Here is an 18,691-nt window from a genome sequence, read left to right on the forward strand (position 1 = left end):
TCTCTTGATTGTGGTTTAAATCATTCATTTCTTTTCATCAAAGTGAAATATTGAGACATGATGTGGTACTTTACTTATTTAACACCGTTTGAAAAAATTAAAGTGCTCATGTAGGTTCAATCCATTGCTTCTCCTTTCATCAATCTGATACTATGAGATGATATCAGTTCAATGACAATGAGATGGTTTAGTTAATGTCATGATGTCAGTGCATTTAATGCTTATTAGATGGGTGCATGTTACTTCACCAATTTTACTTCTACTTTTTAGGTTAGTATCCAATTTCAGTGTATTATAATATATTATATTCTTATTACCTTGCAAATTCTTCTTTAAATTGACTGCCCAGTATATTTTCTTTCATGCTAGAGTGATGGACACACAATGTGGTTTGCATCCATTATGAAGTACTTTGCTAATGATTTCAATTCATTTAATGCTTATGTACCATCTTTTTTTTCCTCACACTAAACCCATACTTTGTCCTTTTTTTTGTTATAAACTATAAACTATTTTACATTCATCACGTTTTGTTCACCAACCCTCTATTGTATACCTAGTTGCTTTTTTTCTGCTAGAGCAGTGAAACACTTTCATAATCTTAAGTTCATCCTCTGTATAAGGGCTGGAATTCAACTCTGAGGTTCTTTATAATTTGTATCCTTTTTACTCACAAGCTCATTCCTACAAGCACTAACTACATGGATGGTCCTCTTCAAGGTACTAATTCCTCAGTCGTTAATTAAGTTCATTATTGTATACCCAATTACTAACTTGAAATTGCTTAATCTTGGTTTTACTCTTCGCTTATATTATATTAAATAAGGTAAGTAAATAATTGACATTAGGATTATATTGTAGGGATAGTTGTTTTTGTTTTTATCCACAGACTGCTAGCAATAGAAATAGTATGTTTTTATGCCTTTTTCTTTTCTTACTCACCAATTATATTTAGAACAATGTTTTAGTTTTTTTTGTAGATCAAGAAAAAATGTTGACTCTAACTTTTTTTGTATGCATAATATAGAGTTGTGATATTTTAGAAATTATTGTTTTTATTTCTGGAACATATTGTATTCTTTTTCTCTTATCATGTCCTCTCTATTTTTTTTTATAACCACACCTTATAATTATTTGATTACTAAATTACTAAATATCATCCGTGTATTTCTCATATGCAGATATCTCTAATCAAATCCAAGATGTCTCGGAGGATAAAGCGAAGAGTACTACCGGTATATTTTATTTTATCTTAACATCAATTTAAATATAATTTTGACAATAACTTAGTTCCAACATATTTACATGTGTTAGAGACTATTGAAAAGAGGTATAAACGTGGGCATGCTCCAAGAAAACCTAATTTACAACGTCCTAAAAAACAGAGGATTAGTAAGAGTAAGTATTTTTGTGTAATGGATTATGTTTTTCTCCCTCAATTATGATAAGTTATATATTTGATTTCATTAATACTAATAGCTCCAAAGTTGTTTTTTGCAGTGTCATCATGGACTGTCTCAGGTGAAGGCTCATCAAATAATCCATCTCAAATCAATGTAGATCTAAATACAGGTAAGTCTTAGTACTATATATATCATCCACACACTTATATGTATAGGTGTTCTCATCTCTTTAATTATAGTCATTTATTAGTAGTCAATGGAATTCATGTTGAAGCACATAACAGTTTAATATACTCGAATATTCTCAAATTTATTGAGTTAAAATTAATGTAAAGAATAATGCTACCAATAGTAAAGGGAAGCAGAATTTCTTTTTTGCTTGATATATATGCAGTTAACAAAATTAAACTAAATATTATTTTGTGTTTAATTTTGATTCATTTGATTCAAGCTGTTCCTTATGAAATTAAATTATATATGTTTCTTATTAAATTAAATAATGCCACTATTTGATTCTTATTTAATTCTCTTTATTTCTTTAATATTATATAGGATCCAACAACAGTCCTTCATCTGTCAAGCTTGCTTCAAAGGAATTTCGTACCAAATTAAATTTACTTGATGTTGAAAAACAAAGTAAGCTTTGATTGATTTAAGATACATAAAAAATAATCAAACTACTACATGTTTACTTTTATTATTCAATTACGCAGCTTATGTTGATCTTGGGGAAATGGATATGATTTGTAAGTGTTGTGGAGCAACATTATGGCATGAAGAACTAGCTGAAAAGACTAAATCTTCAATTGATCCAGTTGCCTCTATTTGTTGTTCGAAAGAGAAAATTTCCATTCCTTACTTGAAGGATCCCCCTCAATTACTACTAGATTTACTTACAAAAAATGATCCAAGGAGTCAAAATTTCCTGGACAATATTCGGTCATATAATAGTATGTTTGCATTCACATCTATTGGTGGTAAAATTATTTCCAATGTTAATGATGGTCACGGTCCTCCTCAGTTCATTATTGGTGGCCAGAATTACCATCGGATAGGTAGTTTGCTCCCTGATGAAGGTTCATCTCCCAAATTTGCTCAGTTGTATATATATGACACAAAGAATGAAGTTGAAAATAGATTGAAACATTTCAGGTACTTAGCTCTCATTACTTTTATATTTTATTTATTCTCTTTGTTTGTTTACATGTCTAAATAGTTAATTTCTTATTAATAATGTCTGATTAAACAGTAACAATGGAGATAGTAGTCTTGATCCTGCACTGGTTGCTGATTTGATCAAAATGGTTGATGAATTTAATCGTTTAGCTCAAACGTTTAGAAAAGTCCGTGATTATGTCGAACAAGGTGATGCTGAGAATGTTTCTTTGAGATTATTCAGGAGTTGTTTAGTTGATCCCAACACATACAATCTTCCAAGTGTTAACGAGGTTGCAGCCTTAATAGTTGGTGATTTTGATAGTTCTGATTGTGGGCGTGATATTATTCTTCGTACCAAGAATGGTCATTTTCAAAGGATTTATGAGAATCATTCTTCCTTCCTTCCCTTGCAATACCCGATTCTTTTCCCATACGGTGAGAAAGGTTTTTCTGATGATATTGATTTTGCAAATGCTTATAATGTGAACACAGACCCTAGGCGTGATCACATTTCATTGCGTGAATGGGTTGTATTTCGGCTCTTTGAAAGGCGGTTTGAGTGCAAGAGAATATTCTTATCTAAACGGTTGTTCCAACAATTTGTGGTTGACTGCTATTCAATGGTTGAGTCTCAGAGATTGTATTACTACCGCAACAACCAAACAAGTATTAGAAGACATTTTCTTGAAGGAATTGAAGAAGCAATGACACGTGGTGATACATGCTCATCAACTGTTGGATCAAAAGTCTACCTTCCTGCATCTTTTAAGGGAGGAAAGCGTGATATGTTCAACAATTGCCAAGATGCCATGGCTATCTCCAACACGTATGGGTATCCTGACCTTTTTTTGACAATTACTTGCAATCCTAAATGGCCAGAAATTGATAGACATGTTTATGCAAATGGATTAAGTGCATCAGATCGACCCGACTTAGCCTGCCGTGTCTTCCATATGAAGTTAAATGCATTAATCATTGATTTAAAGAATGGTGATTTCTTTGGAAAGGCTATTGCAGGTATGTTTTAAGTGAAAGTTATAGTATATAATAAGTTATATGATATAATATAATATTCAATTATGTTATGTTGGATTTTTTTAGTGAATGTGTAAATGGTCTATCATTTAAATGCCACCACTCTGGTATTATTTTTAGGCACATATAATATTGAGTTTCAAAAAAGAGGATTGCCTCATGCTCATATTCTACTGTGGCTTAGCACGGAAAACAAGTTACGCTCTCCTAATATGATTGATTTTGTTATTTGTGCTGAGTTGCCTGATCCTGAGGGTTTTCCAAAATTGTTTGAGTGTGTATCCAACTATATGGTTCATGGTCCATGTGGGTTGAGTAAAAGAGATTCTCCTTGCATGAAGAATGGTCATTGCTCGAAATTCTTCCCCAAAAAATTTGTAGCTGCAACAACATTCGATAGTGATGGTTATCCGATATATAAAAGAAGAAACACTGGTGTAGTCACTATCAGGAAAGGAGTTCCTTTGGACAACAGATATGTTGTTCCTTACAATCCAAAGTTGTTGATGAAATATCGTGCACATATTAACATTGAGTATTGCAATAAAGCCAACTCCATAAAATATTTATTTAAATACATTAATAAGGGAGTTGATCGGGTCACAATGTCAATGTCTGTGCCCCCAGCAAACAAGGATCGAGAAGAAGAAGTGGATGAAATTAAACAATACTATGATTGTAGATATCTCTCACCATGTGAAGCTCTATGGAGATTATTTGGATTCGAAATCCATTGCAAGTGGCCACCTGTAAAGAAACTCATTTATCACTTGCCCAAGAAACAAGTCGTCTTATTCAAAGAAGAACAACCCCTTCGGAACGTGTATCGAAAGAACAAATTGAAGGATAGCATGTTCACCGCGTGGATGGTCGCAAATGCGAAATATGCTCAAGGAAGGCACTTGACATATGTCGAATTTCCAGCTGCATTTGTATTTGATGAAAATATAAAGAATGGAAACCAAGGCAACAAGGCTTTACTATTGGTCGGATTAACTTTGTCGCTCCGGGATGCGGTGAGTTATACTACTTGCGACTTTTATTGACTTTTCAACGTGGTTGCATAAGCTATGATGCTTTGAGAACACATAAGGATCACACCTATGAGACTTATCGAGATACATGTGATGCAATGGGTTTGTTAAAAGATGATCGGGAATTCATTGATGCTATAAACAATGTAGCTACAATATCCTCAGCTGTGCATGTAAGGAATTTATTTGTTACATATTTACTGGGTAACACACTAAGTAATCCTTTGAATGTCTGGAATAAAACATGGCAAGAACTTGCCGATGATATTCAGTATGATCTCCGAAAGACTCATAACAAACCAGGTATTAATGTTGTGCATTAAAATTATTTAATTTTGTCATATATATTTAGTGTATGTTTGATTGTTATACTAGATTCCATATTCCTAAGTTTGAAGATTTTATTTCTTTAAAAGAGATTTAATTATTGCATTTATGAAATTATTGGTAGATTTGGTTATTGAAGAAAATCGTCTTAAGGACCTGTGTTTAATGGAGATTGAAAAGATTTTAATGGTCAATGGAAAATCCCTTAAGGATTTTTCTGGGATGCCTCGGGTTGAAGCTAATACCTTGGTTAAGTATGGAAATGTGTTGCTTCTCAACGAGCTCAATTTTGATGCCGTAGAGATGAGTCGATTACATGAAGAATGCTTTGGCAAGTTGAATGATGGCCAATCTAAAATATATGAGGAAATTATTACAGCTATAAATTCAAAAAATGGTGGCTTTTTCTTTGTGTATGGATATGGTGGAACTGGGAAAACCTTTTTATGGAAGACTTTGACCTACAAACTAAGGTCTGAGAAGAAGATTATATTAAATGTTGCATCAAGTGGCATTGCATCCCTTTTACTACCAGGTGGTAGAACAGCTCATTCATTATTTTCCATTCCCCTTGCTTTGAATGAGGACTCCTGTTGTGGGATACCATTAGGAAGTCCTAAAGCCGAATTGTTGGAACTTGCTAGCTTAATCATTTGGGATGAGGCACCAATGGTTAGCCGGTATGCTTTTGAGGCTTTAGATAGGACTTTGAGGGATATAATGAAGTCCAAAATCAATGGCAATTCTAATATTCCATTTGGGGGGAAGGTTGTTGTTTTGGGCGGTGAGTTTCGTCAAATTCTACCCGTCATTCCCAAAGGTAGGCGAGCAGAAATAGTTATGTCAACAATTAACTCCTCACGTTTGTGGCGCTTTTGCAAGGTGTTGACTTTAACTGAGAATATGAGGTTGATGACCAATAAATGCTCTCCAATTAATGACGAAATTAAAGATTTCGCAAAGTGGGTTTTGGATGTTGGTGACGGTAATTTGGGTCATTATAATGATGGTCAGTCTGATGTTCGAATTCCTAATGATTTGTTAATCCAACAAACTTTGAACCCTATTGCAGATATTGTTCAATTAATGTACCCTGATATTCTTCAAAATGTTGGTTCTGTTGAATACTATTCTGATAAAGCAATTCTTGCTCCAACTCTAGATGATGTTGATTCAATCAATCAATATGCATTGTCATTATTTCCCGGAAATGAAAAAACTTATCTTAGCTCTGATTCAGTATGGAAAGTCAATGAAGAAATTGGAATTGAAGCTGATTGGTTAACCACTGAATTTTTAAATGGTATTAGAAGTTCTGGGATTCCTGATCACAAGTTGGTTCTTAAAGAAGGTGTACCTGTTATGCTCATGCGAAATCTAGACATTTCTACTGGTTTATGCAACGGTACAAGACTTATTGTTGACTACCTTGGTCCAAATGTAATTGGTGCTACCATTCTCTCTGGGACACATATTGGAAAGGTTGTTTATATCTCTAGGATGAATTTGATGCCATCTGATGAAAGCATGCCTATTAAGTTCCAAAGAAGACAGTTTCCTTTAATTGTGTCTTTTGCTATGACCATTAACAAAAGTCAGGGGCAATCATTATCTCAAGTTGGTGTCTATTTACCAAAGCCAGTGTTTTCTCATGGGCAATTGTATGTTGCTATTTCCAGAGTTAAGAGTAGAGCTGGTTTGAAGATATTAATATGCAATGAAGACAGTAGCCAAAGAGATGTTACTAAGAATATTGTCTTCAAGGAAGTTTTTCAAAAGATTTACAATTATTAGTTTGTATCTTTTTCTGATTTCTTTTTCTAATATGGTGTGGTTTTCATATTGCTTCAAAGTTGACCGAAATCTATAATATTCTTTTATATTCCAATTTGTGTAAGCTCTCATATTGATTTTCTCATTACTGATTGTGGAGAACAATAGTGAAAATTATGGGTGAAATATAGTTAACATATGTAAGCAAATTAATATGAATGTTTTCATATAAAGATTGTACCATAAGACATAAACGCTATATAGCAACATAATGGCGTGGTTTTCTAACTAAAATTGCATTGTATAGTCAAGCAAGATAGTCAATCAAATGTGATTTAGTTTTAAATGTCATTTCTCGCTCAACATAGTTGGCATACAAAATTATCATCATTCAAAAGCAGAGGAAAATAAGTTGTGGTTTATTATCATGAATGATATCTAAAATATCATAAGTCTAGATCAATTTGCTCAACTTCCAAATACATGGAAAAACTTTCTTTATTTAATTATCAGACGGAAAACAAGAAGATAAAAAAGCCAAAGATGCAAAGATCCAATACATGGCAGATTTTTCATCATGGTACTTAACTACCCAGGAATTGAAATACAAAACATTCTTTAAATTGTCTCTGAACTATCTATACTTGAAATGATTTCCTCCTCATTCTTTCGTTTGTAGTTGTACTGCACCTCATTTTCATTTTCATCACAAATTCTTGTATCATACATCCTTGTCCCCCTCCTTGAGAAGCAGATGTAGATATTTTTCTTTAGCTTAATACTTCGACGAATTTCATAAAAGCATCCCGCATAACGTGGATTTCCTTTATGAAAACCCATCTGAGCTTCGAAAATATTCCCAACAGGGTCCATCAATTCTATCTGATATTCCTGAAGTATTTCTGGATGAGTGTTAACAAACCATTCAGGAACATTGATATAGTCCTGCAAAAAAGAAGTCCAACTATAGATTTATTCAAAAGAAATTTATGGATGATACTTAAGAGTTGTCATAGAAACTAACCTTGCTCTCCTTCAATTGAACAATGAATGATTCTTCGTTGTCCCAGAATTCTCTTATGGTGTTATTCTTCATTTTTGCCATGTTCTGGAATTTGCTCTTTTTCCACTGGAAGAAGCAGATGATATGGAATGGGTTTCTGACTTCCAATACCTCCCTATTTATACAGGCAAACATCTATTCAGTTTTAGTTTCAAAACAAAATTGAAACAAATAACAAATCTGGTCAACAAAGAAATAAATTATTGTACTTATATTTAAATTACGGTCAAAAATCTACATAGGATAGTTCAAGTTTTTTTACTGATTGATTTTGAAATTGAGAAGGAATTAAACATATTAATAAATACAATAATGATTTGTTTTTTAAAAAATATTTGGTGTATATAATATTTTAATAGTAATCAGTAACAGAACAAGAATCTTATCATCATGCTGTTGAATTCAATCAGTTTCCATGTGCACCCCATGTAAATCTGTTCCCATGGTTATCACAAACTTTTAGAATTTTGTTTTTTTCTCATAACTATCCTCCTATACCCCTGCATGCAAGGCACCGTCCAAGGGTTTCTGTTTTTTTTTCTTTTGGTCAAATCTCATTCTCACATAAAGGAGCCCAAGTGCACTCGAGCCAAACCGGCCCATTCATCCAAGAAAGGAAAACTGGCCATTTTTTGAACACCTCCTTATTGACCAAAAAAAAACTCCTGAAGATTAAAAATTCATTGTATCCATTTCATTACTTTGGTGGCCTTTTTTGTTTTTTAGCCCAAGGTAAATTCTGCAATCTCTAACCAAAAACATTCTGCTACCAGCTATCCCAAATTGGTCCAATAACTTTTATTTCATATGTTATATTTATATGTGACTTTACTTGTCATATACATCAAATATTGTGCATAATATCATTCATATAAATGGTGTAGCTATTACAAACTTGAAAACTATTCGAATAATCTCCACACTGAAGGTGGGATGTACAAACATCGATGGAAAATAACTACGATAAGTAACTACGTTTTATTGCAGTATTCCATATATATATCAATACTCATCTAAACTCAATTATAATGATTGGTGGTTAATTCAAACGAAAATTCCCCGTGCATCGCACGGGTAAACGAGCTAAATACTAGTAACTTAAAGAGAGAAAGTGTAGAGAGTTGATGAAAGTTCAGATTGATGTTCGGTTGGTGTGTTTACACGGCGGTTGAGCATGTGGATTGAGGCTGACGGTGGTGGCTGATGTTGGCGTTTCTTCGGTTTGACCATCTCTGGATGAGTCTGGATCATTTGGGTTCTTCGAAAGACGATGATGGTGGTGCTTCTTGGAGCGGAGTTTGAGTTCGGTCTTCCTCTTTGCTGCATGGGTTGAGCAAGGGCGTTGAGGCTACGGTTCCCTTCCGACCTCAACTTCTTTTTCCTTGGCAAATGCGGCGGCAGAGATGATCCGGTGGCTGTTTGGAGCTGATTGTTGCTGGTTGATGTTTTCTCGCCAGGTTTCTTATTGTTTCTAGTTTATATTTTTATGTTATCTGTGTTTGTGTTCGTTAGATTCCGGTTCACAGCTCTATCGCACTGGTAGGTTTGTTGTTGGGTCTTTTGTTTTGTGCAGATGGGTTGGGTCTTTAAAATTAAGGACCTATCTCTGTTGTGTAAGACGCTAGGATTTTGGTTGGGTCTTTTGCTTGTTGTGGGGGGCTTAATTTTTAGTGGTTGTTTGGGAGGTTTTTGCCATAGGGATTGTGTTTTTAGTTATCATTTGGTTACTGTACCCACTATTGTCAATCTTTAGAGATATCTCTTAATCTCTTACAAGATTACGATATCAGGTACCAAAAACGAGATCAGCAGGGGGTAATAACTATTTTTTCATATCTCAGATAATCTCTAAAGACATCTCTTAATCTCTTGTAATATCGCGAGATTACCACGAGATTACGAGATTAGCTTACTTAATTGATCTGAAATATTAAAAAATGAGTAGTACATGAGCATTTCAAACATTTAACCCGCCTACTTAAGGTTTTTAACAAAATCAATCATCATTCTTGCATTCACAGCCACTGTTCGTTCCACTCACATAACTACTAGTGACCTATTTGTTATTGGCTTACATTTATCATAATTTGTATTAATATTTTGTTAATTTTTTATGACATACGTACCTTAGATTTGGATATTGGTTAATTTTATGCATGGTTTTAATTGTCGTTATTGGAGTTGGATAATTTTTAGTACTATTAGTGTGATTAGTGTGACTTCCGAATTATTATGGCTTTAAAAGTAAAATATATAACCGTCCCTGAATTTTGAGCGAAATCTGAAAACCGTCCCTCGCCGGAAAATTATTTGAAATCCTGCAATGGGATCCAGGAGGATAGTGCTGTGATTGTAACCTTGGGTTCTTTGGCATGGCTGTTCTATTTTGTAGTTGGTATTCAGTACTTCACCTTGAGGACAAGGTGAATTTTCAAAGGGGAGAATTGATAGGTACTCACATATTAATAGGTACTCTTGTGGTTAGTAATTGTCTTAGTTAGTTTGGAGGCCGGGTTAGTTAGTTAGTTAGAGCATTAAAGAGGCTGGTTTCTTATAAATAAGAGGAAGTTAGAATCAGTTGGATATCTTTTGTATCATTTGGGTATTGAAATTAGGAAGAAGGTATGGACTCTCTAGAGGGTGTATATGTAGACTCTCTTGTATTCTGCTCTAGTTCCCAACTCGGGAATTAGGGATATGTAAGAAATAATATCATATTTCAGGATGGTTCTATCAAAGATTGTTGCAATCATTCATAGTTGAACCCAAGCAAGAACTCCCATGTGGGGGACGCTTCCATGCCTGGAAAAATATCAGGCAATTTCTCTCAAAAGACAATGCTCACCGGTGAAATATATTTTGGTTTAGTGTCAATATTTATAGTTAAATAATATATACAATTATAGAAACAATACTTATATAAAGTTAATGGTTAAATATGTTTTTAGTCCTAAAATATAGAAAGGTGAATCTAAATTAGTCTGGAAAAAATTCTCATAATGTTTTGTTCCTCAATTTTTTTAATTTGAAATAAATCTTTATAACGTCACATTGCTTTACATAGCCTAATTTTTGTCCACATAGATTTTTTGCATCAGGTTTAGTCTAGGCAAAATTTTGTTCATTAGTTCTAATATACTCGCTAGCTAGTTCTGATATCCTAGTCTACACTAGAAGGGGTTGTTTATTCCTGGGGGAGTGTTTGGAATATCACCCAAATAAAACTCTCAATGACAATGAGTCTAATTCATGACTTAGCTTGCTATGCTAGCTGATCCTGGTTTGCGTTGCTGCTCATTGTTGTTCGTGTTCTTCGTCAACATTCCAACGGAAGGTTGTTATACTTTTTATTGTTATATCTACGTCATATCTCTAGTAAAAATGTGCGAATCCTTAAAATGATGCCCTGAACGAATTGAAAACCAAGATCTTCATGCGTGGAAACTCCAATTTTGACATTTGTAGAAAAAGTGATCCTGGTTCATGAACCTGAAATTGGGCTTCATTAATGTTCTTTGTCCCTATTTTTAATTAATTTGCCTTAGAGATTTAGTACGTACTTCTTTCGATTCAGTTTGTTTTCTTATGGAGTTAAAGGCGGCTTTTAGAATGGGCAAGAAAATAAATTGGTCCAACCCGCTGTAGGTGGATTCAGACTTACAGACATATTTTAACCGACTGCAATCTAATGAGTCACTCAACTCTCGTACTCAAGTTTGTTTTCTTATGTAATATGCACTCTCACGCGCAATTAATTGGTTGATTGCTTGTGCTCGCTCTAGCTGAATGTTGTAATCTATAGTTGCAGTTGTAAGATCAAGTTTTGATCTAGTAGTACAACTCTATGTTTTGATGATTACAAGTTAACCTTTTGATATGAACAATTGTGGTACTCTAACGTGTTTTTCTGAGTGTGCTATTTACAGGCTCTGACCTCAACTCAATCTCACACAAATCAGAAGCACTGTGTATAAAGAGCAACCCAAGCAACGCTTTCGCATTCACCATGTTCAGTATGAACAGTGGAAAAGCTTCAGAAGTTCTGAAGCTATACAAACTCTGATGAGGACTCAGTCACTAGAAGCTCTGAAGACCCAGAAAGTCTGATAACCAAGAAACACTGAAGGCTCAGATATTCTGATGGTGTAGAAGACTCTGAAGATCCAGAAGCTGATTAGTGAAGTTCTGATGTCCAGAAGCAAGATACTCTGAAGACCATGTTCTTCCCTCTGAGTTCAGAATCAGAAGAAACAATGGTCAGAGGATCTGGGCTTTCCCTCTGACTCTGATCAACCGGCTTCACAAGTTCCAATATGAAGCATTCCCCTGATCAGAAGTCTCCTAGGTTTAAAGGTCGCGTCGCTATCCAAGTACAAAAGCAACTGTACCTTCCTGACGACCTACCTAACGCTCTCAGCCACAGCAGAAGCTGGATTTTCCAGAACTGCCCTCCAACGGTAGCATTTCCCATGCAACGCTCAACCCTAATCCTTGGAGTATATAAAGAGACTGAAGACTGAAAGAAACGGCTAGAAGCATTCACATACGCAAGACATATTCAAAATCTTCTAAGTTTTCTTTCATCTGAAATTCATTGAGTTTACTATTAGCTTTTTAGAAGCAAATCTCTTGTAAACAATTCTTTGATAAACAGTTTGTTTAGTTCCTTTAGGAGATCAAGGTTGATCGGATCCTAGAGAAGACTAAGAGAGTGAATCTTAGTGTGAGCTAAGTCAGTGTAATTGTTAGTCACTTGTAGGTTTCAAGTGCAGTTGTAACTCTTACCTGATTAGTGGATTGCCTTCATTCTAAGAAGGAAGAAATCACCTTAACGGGTGGACTGGAGTAGCTTGAGTGATTTATCAAGTGAACCAGGATAAAATCCTTGTGTGCTTTTCTATCTCTTATCTTTAGCACTTAAGTTCTCGAAAGATTTGTCAAAATCTTTAAGGTGGAAGTTTTATACTGAAAACGTTATTCAAACCCCCCCCCCCTTTCTACCGTTTTTCATACCTTCAATTGGTATCAGAGCGCAAGTTCTGATTACCACACCTAACAGTGTTCAGTGATCCGGGCCGGTGTGAAAAACTATGGCTGCCACCACCAGTGAAACTCAAAGAGATGGTTACAATGCAAAGCCTCCTATGTTCGACGGTCAAAGGTTCGAATATTGGAAAGATAGACTGGAAAGTTTCTTTCTGGGTTTCGATGCAGATCTCTGGGATATTATTGTGGATGGCTACGAGCGTCCAGTTGATGCAGATGGCAAGAAGATCCCAAGGTCAGAGATGACTGCAGATCAAAAGAAGCTGTACTCACAACATTACAAAGCAAGAGCAATTCTTCTAAGTGCTATTTCCTATGAAGAGTACCAGAAGATTACAGATCGTGAGTTTGCGAAAGGCATTTTCGAATCTCTGAAGATGTCTCATGAAGGAAACAAGAAAGTTAAAGAATCAAAGGCATTGTCTTTGATCCAAAAGTATGAATCCTTCATCATGGAGCCAAATGAGTCCATTGAAGAAATGTTCTCCAAATTTCAGTTGCTTGTAGCTGGCATACGACCTCTCAACAAGAGCTACACAACAAAAGATCATGTCATAAGGGTCATCAGGTGTCTTCCTGAAAGTTGGATGCCCTTAGTGACTTCAATAGAGCTCACGAGAGACGTTGAGAATATGAGTTTAGAAGAACTCATCAGCATTTTGAAATGCCATGAGCTGAAGCGCTCAGAGATGCAAGATCTAAGGAAAAAGTCCATAGCCTTGAAATCTAAATCTGAAAAGGCTAAGGTTGAGAAGTCAAAAGCTCTTCAAGCTGAAGAAGAGGAATCTGAAGAAGCATCAGAAGATTCTGATGAAGATGAGCTGACTCTGATCTCCAAGAGACTCAATCGCATCTGGAAGCACAGGCAGAGCAAATACAAAGGCTCTGGAAAGGCAAGAGGAAAGTCTGAATCCTCAGGTCAGAAGAAGTCCTCACTTAAGGAAGTCACATGCTTTGAGTGCAAAGAATCAGGGCACTACAAAAGTGACTGTCCAAGATTGAAGAAGGACAAGAAGCCAAAGAAGCACTTCAAGACAAAGAAGAGTCTGATGGTGACATTTGATGAATCAGAGTCAGAGGATGTTGACTCTGATGGTGAAGTCCAAGGACTCATGGCCATTGTCAAAGACAAAGAAGCAGAGTCAAAGGGAGCTGTTGACTCTGACTCAGAATCAGAAGGAGATCCTAACTCAGACGATGAAAATGAGGTATTCGCTTCTTTCTCTACCTCTGAACTGAAACATGCATTGTCTGATATTATGGATAAGTATAACTCCTTATTGTCTAAGCATAAGAAGCTGAAAAAGAACTTATCTGCTGTTTCCAAGACTCCTTCTGAACATGAGAAAATTATTTCTGATTTGAAAAATGATAATCATGCTTTGATCAATTCTAACTCTGTGCTTAAGAACCAGATTGCTAAGTTAGAAGAAATTGTTGCCTGTGATGCCGCTGATTGTAGAAATGAATCTAAGTATGAAAAGTCTTTTCAAAGATTCCTAGCTAAAAGCGTGGATAGAAGCTTAATGGCTTCAATGATCTATGGCGTAAGCATAAATTGAATGCATGGCATTGGCTATTCTAAACCAATTAGAAATGAGCCCTATGTGTCTAAAGCTAAATCCTTGTATGAATGCTTTGTTCCCTCTGGTACCATATTGCCTGATCCTGTACCTGCTAAAGTTGCTAAAAACCCTCTTAAAAAGGGATCTTTCTCTATGATTAAATATCATGCAAATATTCCTTTAAAATATCATGTTGAGACACCCAAGGTGATCAGAACCTCTTGGGTAACTAACAAGAGAGGACCCAGAAAGTGGGTACATAAGGACAAGATTATCTATGTTGCAGATATCCTTGATAGCTCCACTGAAACACCAATCATGGTATCTGGACAGTGGATGCTCGCGTCACATGACGGGAGAAAGGCGTATGTTCCGAGAGCTGAAACTTAAGCCTGGAGGCGAAGTTGGCTTTGGAGGAAATGAAAAGGGTAAAATTGTTGGTACTGGTACTATTTGTGTAGATAGTAGTCCATGCATTGATAATGTGTTATTGGTAGACGGCTTAACACATAACTTATTGTCTATAAGTAAATTAGCTGACAAGGGTTATGATGTTATATTCAATCAAAAGTCCTGCCGGGCTGTAAGTCAGATCGATGGCTCTGTTCTGTTTAACAGCAAGAGGAAGAACAACATTTATAAGACCAGATTATCTGAGTTTAAGGCTCAGAATGTGAAGTGCCTTCTGTCTGTTAATGAAGAGCAGTGGGTATGGCATAGACGGTTAGGGCATGCCAGTATGAGAAAGATTTCTCAGCTGAGCAAGCTAAACCTTGTCAGGGGCTTACCCAATCTGAAGTTCGCTTCAGACGCTCTTTGTGAAGCATGTCAGAAAGGCAAATTCACAAAAGTCCCTTTCAAGGCAAAGAATGTTGTCTCAACCTCAAGGCCGTTGGAACTTCTGCATATCGACCTTTTTGGACCAGTGAAAACTGAGTCTATAGGTGGCAAGAGATATGGGATGGTTATCGTTGATGACTATAGCCGCTGGACATGGGTAAAGTTTCTAACCCGCAAGGATGAGTCTCATGCTGTGTTCTCTACCTTCATTGCTCAAGTGCAAAACGAGAAGGCTTGTAGGATTGTGCGTGTCAGAAGTGACCATGGTGGAGAGTTTGAGAATGACAAGTTTGAGAGTCTGTTTGATTCCTATGGAATTGCACATGATTTCTCTTGTCCCAGAACTCCTCAACAAAATGGTGTTGTTGAGAGGAAGAACAGAACTCTTCAGGAGATGGCTAGAACCATGCTCCAAGAAACTGGCATGGCTAAGCACTTTTGGGCAGAGGCAGTAAATACAGCATGTTACATTCAGAACAGAATCTCTGTGAGACCAATTCTGAATAAGACTCCTTATGAATTGTGGAAGAACATAAAACCCAACATTTCTTATTTCCATCCTTTTGGCTGTGTTTGTTATGTTCTCAATACTAAGGATAGATTGCATAAATTTGATGCTAAGTCTTCTAAGTGTCTATTACTCGGTTACTCTGAGAGATCTAAAGGTTTTAGATTTTATAATACTGATGCTAAGACTATTGAAGAATCTATTCATGTTAGATTTGATGATAAGCTTGACTCTGACCAGTCAAAGCTAGTTGAAAAGTTTGCAGATTTAAGCATTAATGTTTCTGACAAAGGCAAAGCTCCAGAGGAAGATGAGCCAGAGGAAGATGAACCAGAGGAAGAAGCTGGTCCCTCTAACTCACAAACTCTGAAGAAGAGCAGAATCACTGCAGCTCACCCTAAGGAATTGATTCTGGGCAACAAAGACGAACCAGTCAGAACCAGATCTGCCTTCAGACCCTCTGAAGAGACCTTGCTCAGTCTGAAAGGATTGGTGTCCTTAATTGAACCCAAGTCCATAGATGAAGCTCTTCAGGACAAGGATTGGATTCTGGCCATGGAAGAAGAATTGAATCAATTCTCCAAGAACGATGTTTGGAGCTTAGTGAAGAAGCCTGAGAGTGTCCATGTTATTGGAACGAAATGGGTATTCAGAAACAAGCTGAATGAGAAAGGAGATGTAGTCAGAAACAAGGCAAGGCTAGTTGCTCAAGGCTACAGCCAGCAGGAAGGAATAGACTACACTGAAACATTTGCTCCGGTAGCAAGACTGGAGGCAATCAGACTGTTGATCTCTTTCTCAGTAAATCACAACATAGTTCTACATCAGATGGACGTAAAGAGTGCCTTCCTAAATGGTTATATCTCAGAGGAAGTCTATGTTCATCAACCCCCAGGTTTTGAAGATGAGAAGAAACCAGACCATGTGTTCAAATTGAAGAAATCACTCTACGGTCTGAAGCAAGCTCCCAGAGCATGGTATGAGAGACTTAGTTCATTCCTTCTGGAGAATGAGTTTGTAAGGGGTAAAGTAGATACAACTCTTTTTTGCAAGACTTATAAAGATGATATCTTAATTGTGCAAATTTATGTTGATGATATTATATTTGGTTCTGCTAATCAATCTCTATGCAAAGAATTTTCTGAGATGATGCAGGCTGAATTTGAGATGAGTATGATGGGAGAATTAAAGTACTTTCTGGGAATACAAGTTGATCAAACACCAGAAGGAACATATATCCATCAGAGCAAGTACACTAAAGAACTTCTGAAGAAGTTCAATATGCTGGAATCTACAGTGGCCAAGACTCCAATGCATCCTACATGCATTCTGGAGAAAGAAGATAAAAGTGGTAAAGTATGTCAGAAGCTCTATCGTGGCATGATAGGTTCACTTCTATACTTAACTGCATCTAGGCCAGACATATTATTTAGTGTTCATTTATGTGCTCGATTCCAATCAGATCCAAGGGAAACCCACTTAACTGCTGTTAAGAGGATCCTAAGGTATTTGAAAGGCACCACTAACCTTGGCTTGATGTATAAGAAAACATCAGAGTATAAGCTTTCAGGTTACTGTGATGCTGATTATGCTGGAGATAGAACAGAGAGAAAAAGTACTTCTGGAAATTGTCAATTTCTGGGAAGCAATCTAGTCTCATGGGCAAGCAAGAGGCAATCAACCATTGCACTATCAATTGCAGAGGCAGAATATATCTCAGCAGCAATATGCAGCACTCAGATGCTCTGGATGAAACATCAGCTGGAGGATTATCAAATCCTTGAGAGCAATATCCCAATCTATTGTGATAACACTGCTGCAATCTCATTGAGTAAGAATCCTATCTTGCATTCAAGGGCAAAGCACATTGAGGTAAAGTATCACTTTATTAGAGATTATGTACAGAAGGGCGTACTTCTTCTGAAGTTTGTTGATACTGACCATCAATGGGCAGATATCTTTACAAAGCCCTTAGCAGAGGATAGATTTAATTTTATTCTGAAAAATCTAAACATGGACTTTTGTCCAGAGTGAAGATGGATCAGAACCTCTGACTATGATACTTCTTGATCAGAAGATGTCTAGTCCAGAAGGTAACTCAATCAGAGTGTGTGTACCCACTGGTACTGACTCTGAAGCTGAGACAACAACACATGTGTCAGTATTTCTGATGCATAGTTCCTTGTGCCCGTGTGACAGTCTGTTATGATTGCGTGTAGATGTGCTTCTCTCCTGTGTGTGATTTGTGTATTTACTGTTACTATCTATCTTTAATTTTCAACCGTTGATCTTAAAGTGCTTTTGAATCAACAACGGTTATTTGTTAAAACCCACTATACACACACGATCTCGTTCACTTCCGGTTTTTACTCTCGCTCTCTCTGCTTTTCAAAACCGCTTATTCTCGATTTCTCTCTCGATCTCTCTTCATCTTTCAACCTTCATCTTCTACCTCAAACCTTCAACCGCTTCAAAAATGGTGAGTCAAACCAGAAGATTACTGCAGATGCACCCAGTTCCCTCACATGGTAGTTGGTCTAGCAACGGGTCAAAGGGGCCCTGAGAATCCGACACCAGATCAAGGTCAAGCTCAAGAGCAGATTCTTCCAATTGCAGAACGGGGCTGTGCCGTTCACTGCGTATTTGCTCCTGAGGAACTTCAAGTCCTGGCAGAATGGAGATTCGACCTCGACAACCTGGCCTACAAATGGGTATGATCTTCGTCCTGAAGTCCAAGTTCAAGGTTGGGGAAATTACTTCAACAGACTTCGAGGACCGGTGTATGAGAAACTGGTAAAGGAATTCTGGAAGCACGCCGACTGCGATGATACTCAGGTGGTATCTCACATTCTCGGAAGGAAGATCATCATCACAGAGAGTCATTCGTGAACTTGCTAGGTGCAGACACTGCTTTTGGGTATCGTTTCCAACTCACGGAA

The 18,691-nt window shown here is 36.5% G+C and overlaps 2 protein-coding genes across 2 annotated transcripts; both read left to right on the forward strand.

Annotated features, from left to right (window-relative positions):
- Positions 1-701: 701 nt before the first annotated feature.
- LOC130743773 (uncharacterized) lies at positions 702-4,642 on the forward strand. Its single transcript, XM_057596002.1, has 7 exons — positions 702-720; positions 1,182-1,235; positions 1,501-1,572; positions 1,956-2,039; positions 2,117-2,555; positions 2,653-3,578; positions 3,717-4,642. The coding sequence occupies exons 1-7, from the start codon at positions 702-704 to the stop codon at positions 4,640-4,642; spliced, it is 2,520 nt and encodes an 839-aa protein (XP_057451985.1).
- Positions 4,643-4,728: 86 nt separating this feature from the next.
- Positions 4,729-6,751, forward strand: LOC130743774 (uncharacterized). Its single transcript, XM_057596003.1, has 2 exons — positions 4,729-4,933; positions 5,082-6,751. The coding sequence occupies exons 1-2, from the start codon at positions 4,729-4,731 to the stop codon at positions 6,749-6,751; spliced, it is 1,875 nt and encodes a 624-aa protein (XP_057451986.1).
- The last annotated feature ends 11,940 nt before the right edge of the window (positions 6,752-18,691 follow it).

The sequence above is a fragment of the Lotus japonicus genome, chromosome 3 (assembly GCF_012489685.1).
Source record: "Lotus japonicus ecotype B-129 chromosome 3, LjGifu_v1.2".
Lineage (NCBI taxonomy): Eukaryota > Viridiplantae > Streptophyta > Magnoliopsida > Fabales > Fabaceae > Lotus > Lotus japonicus.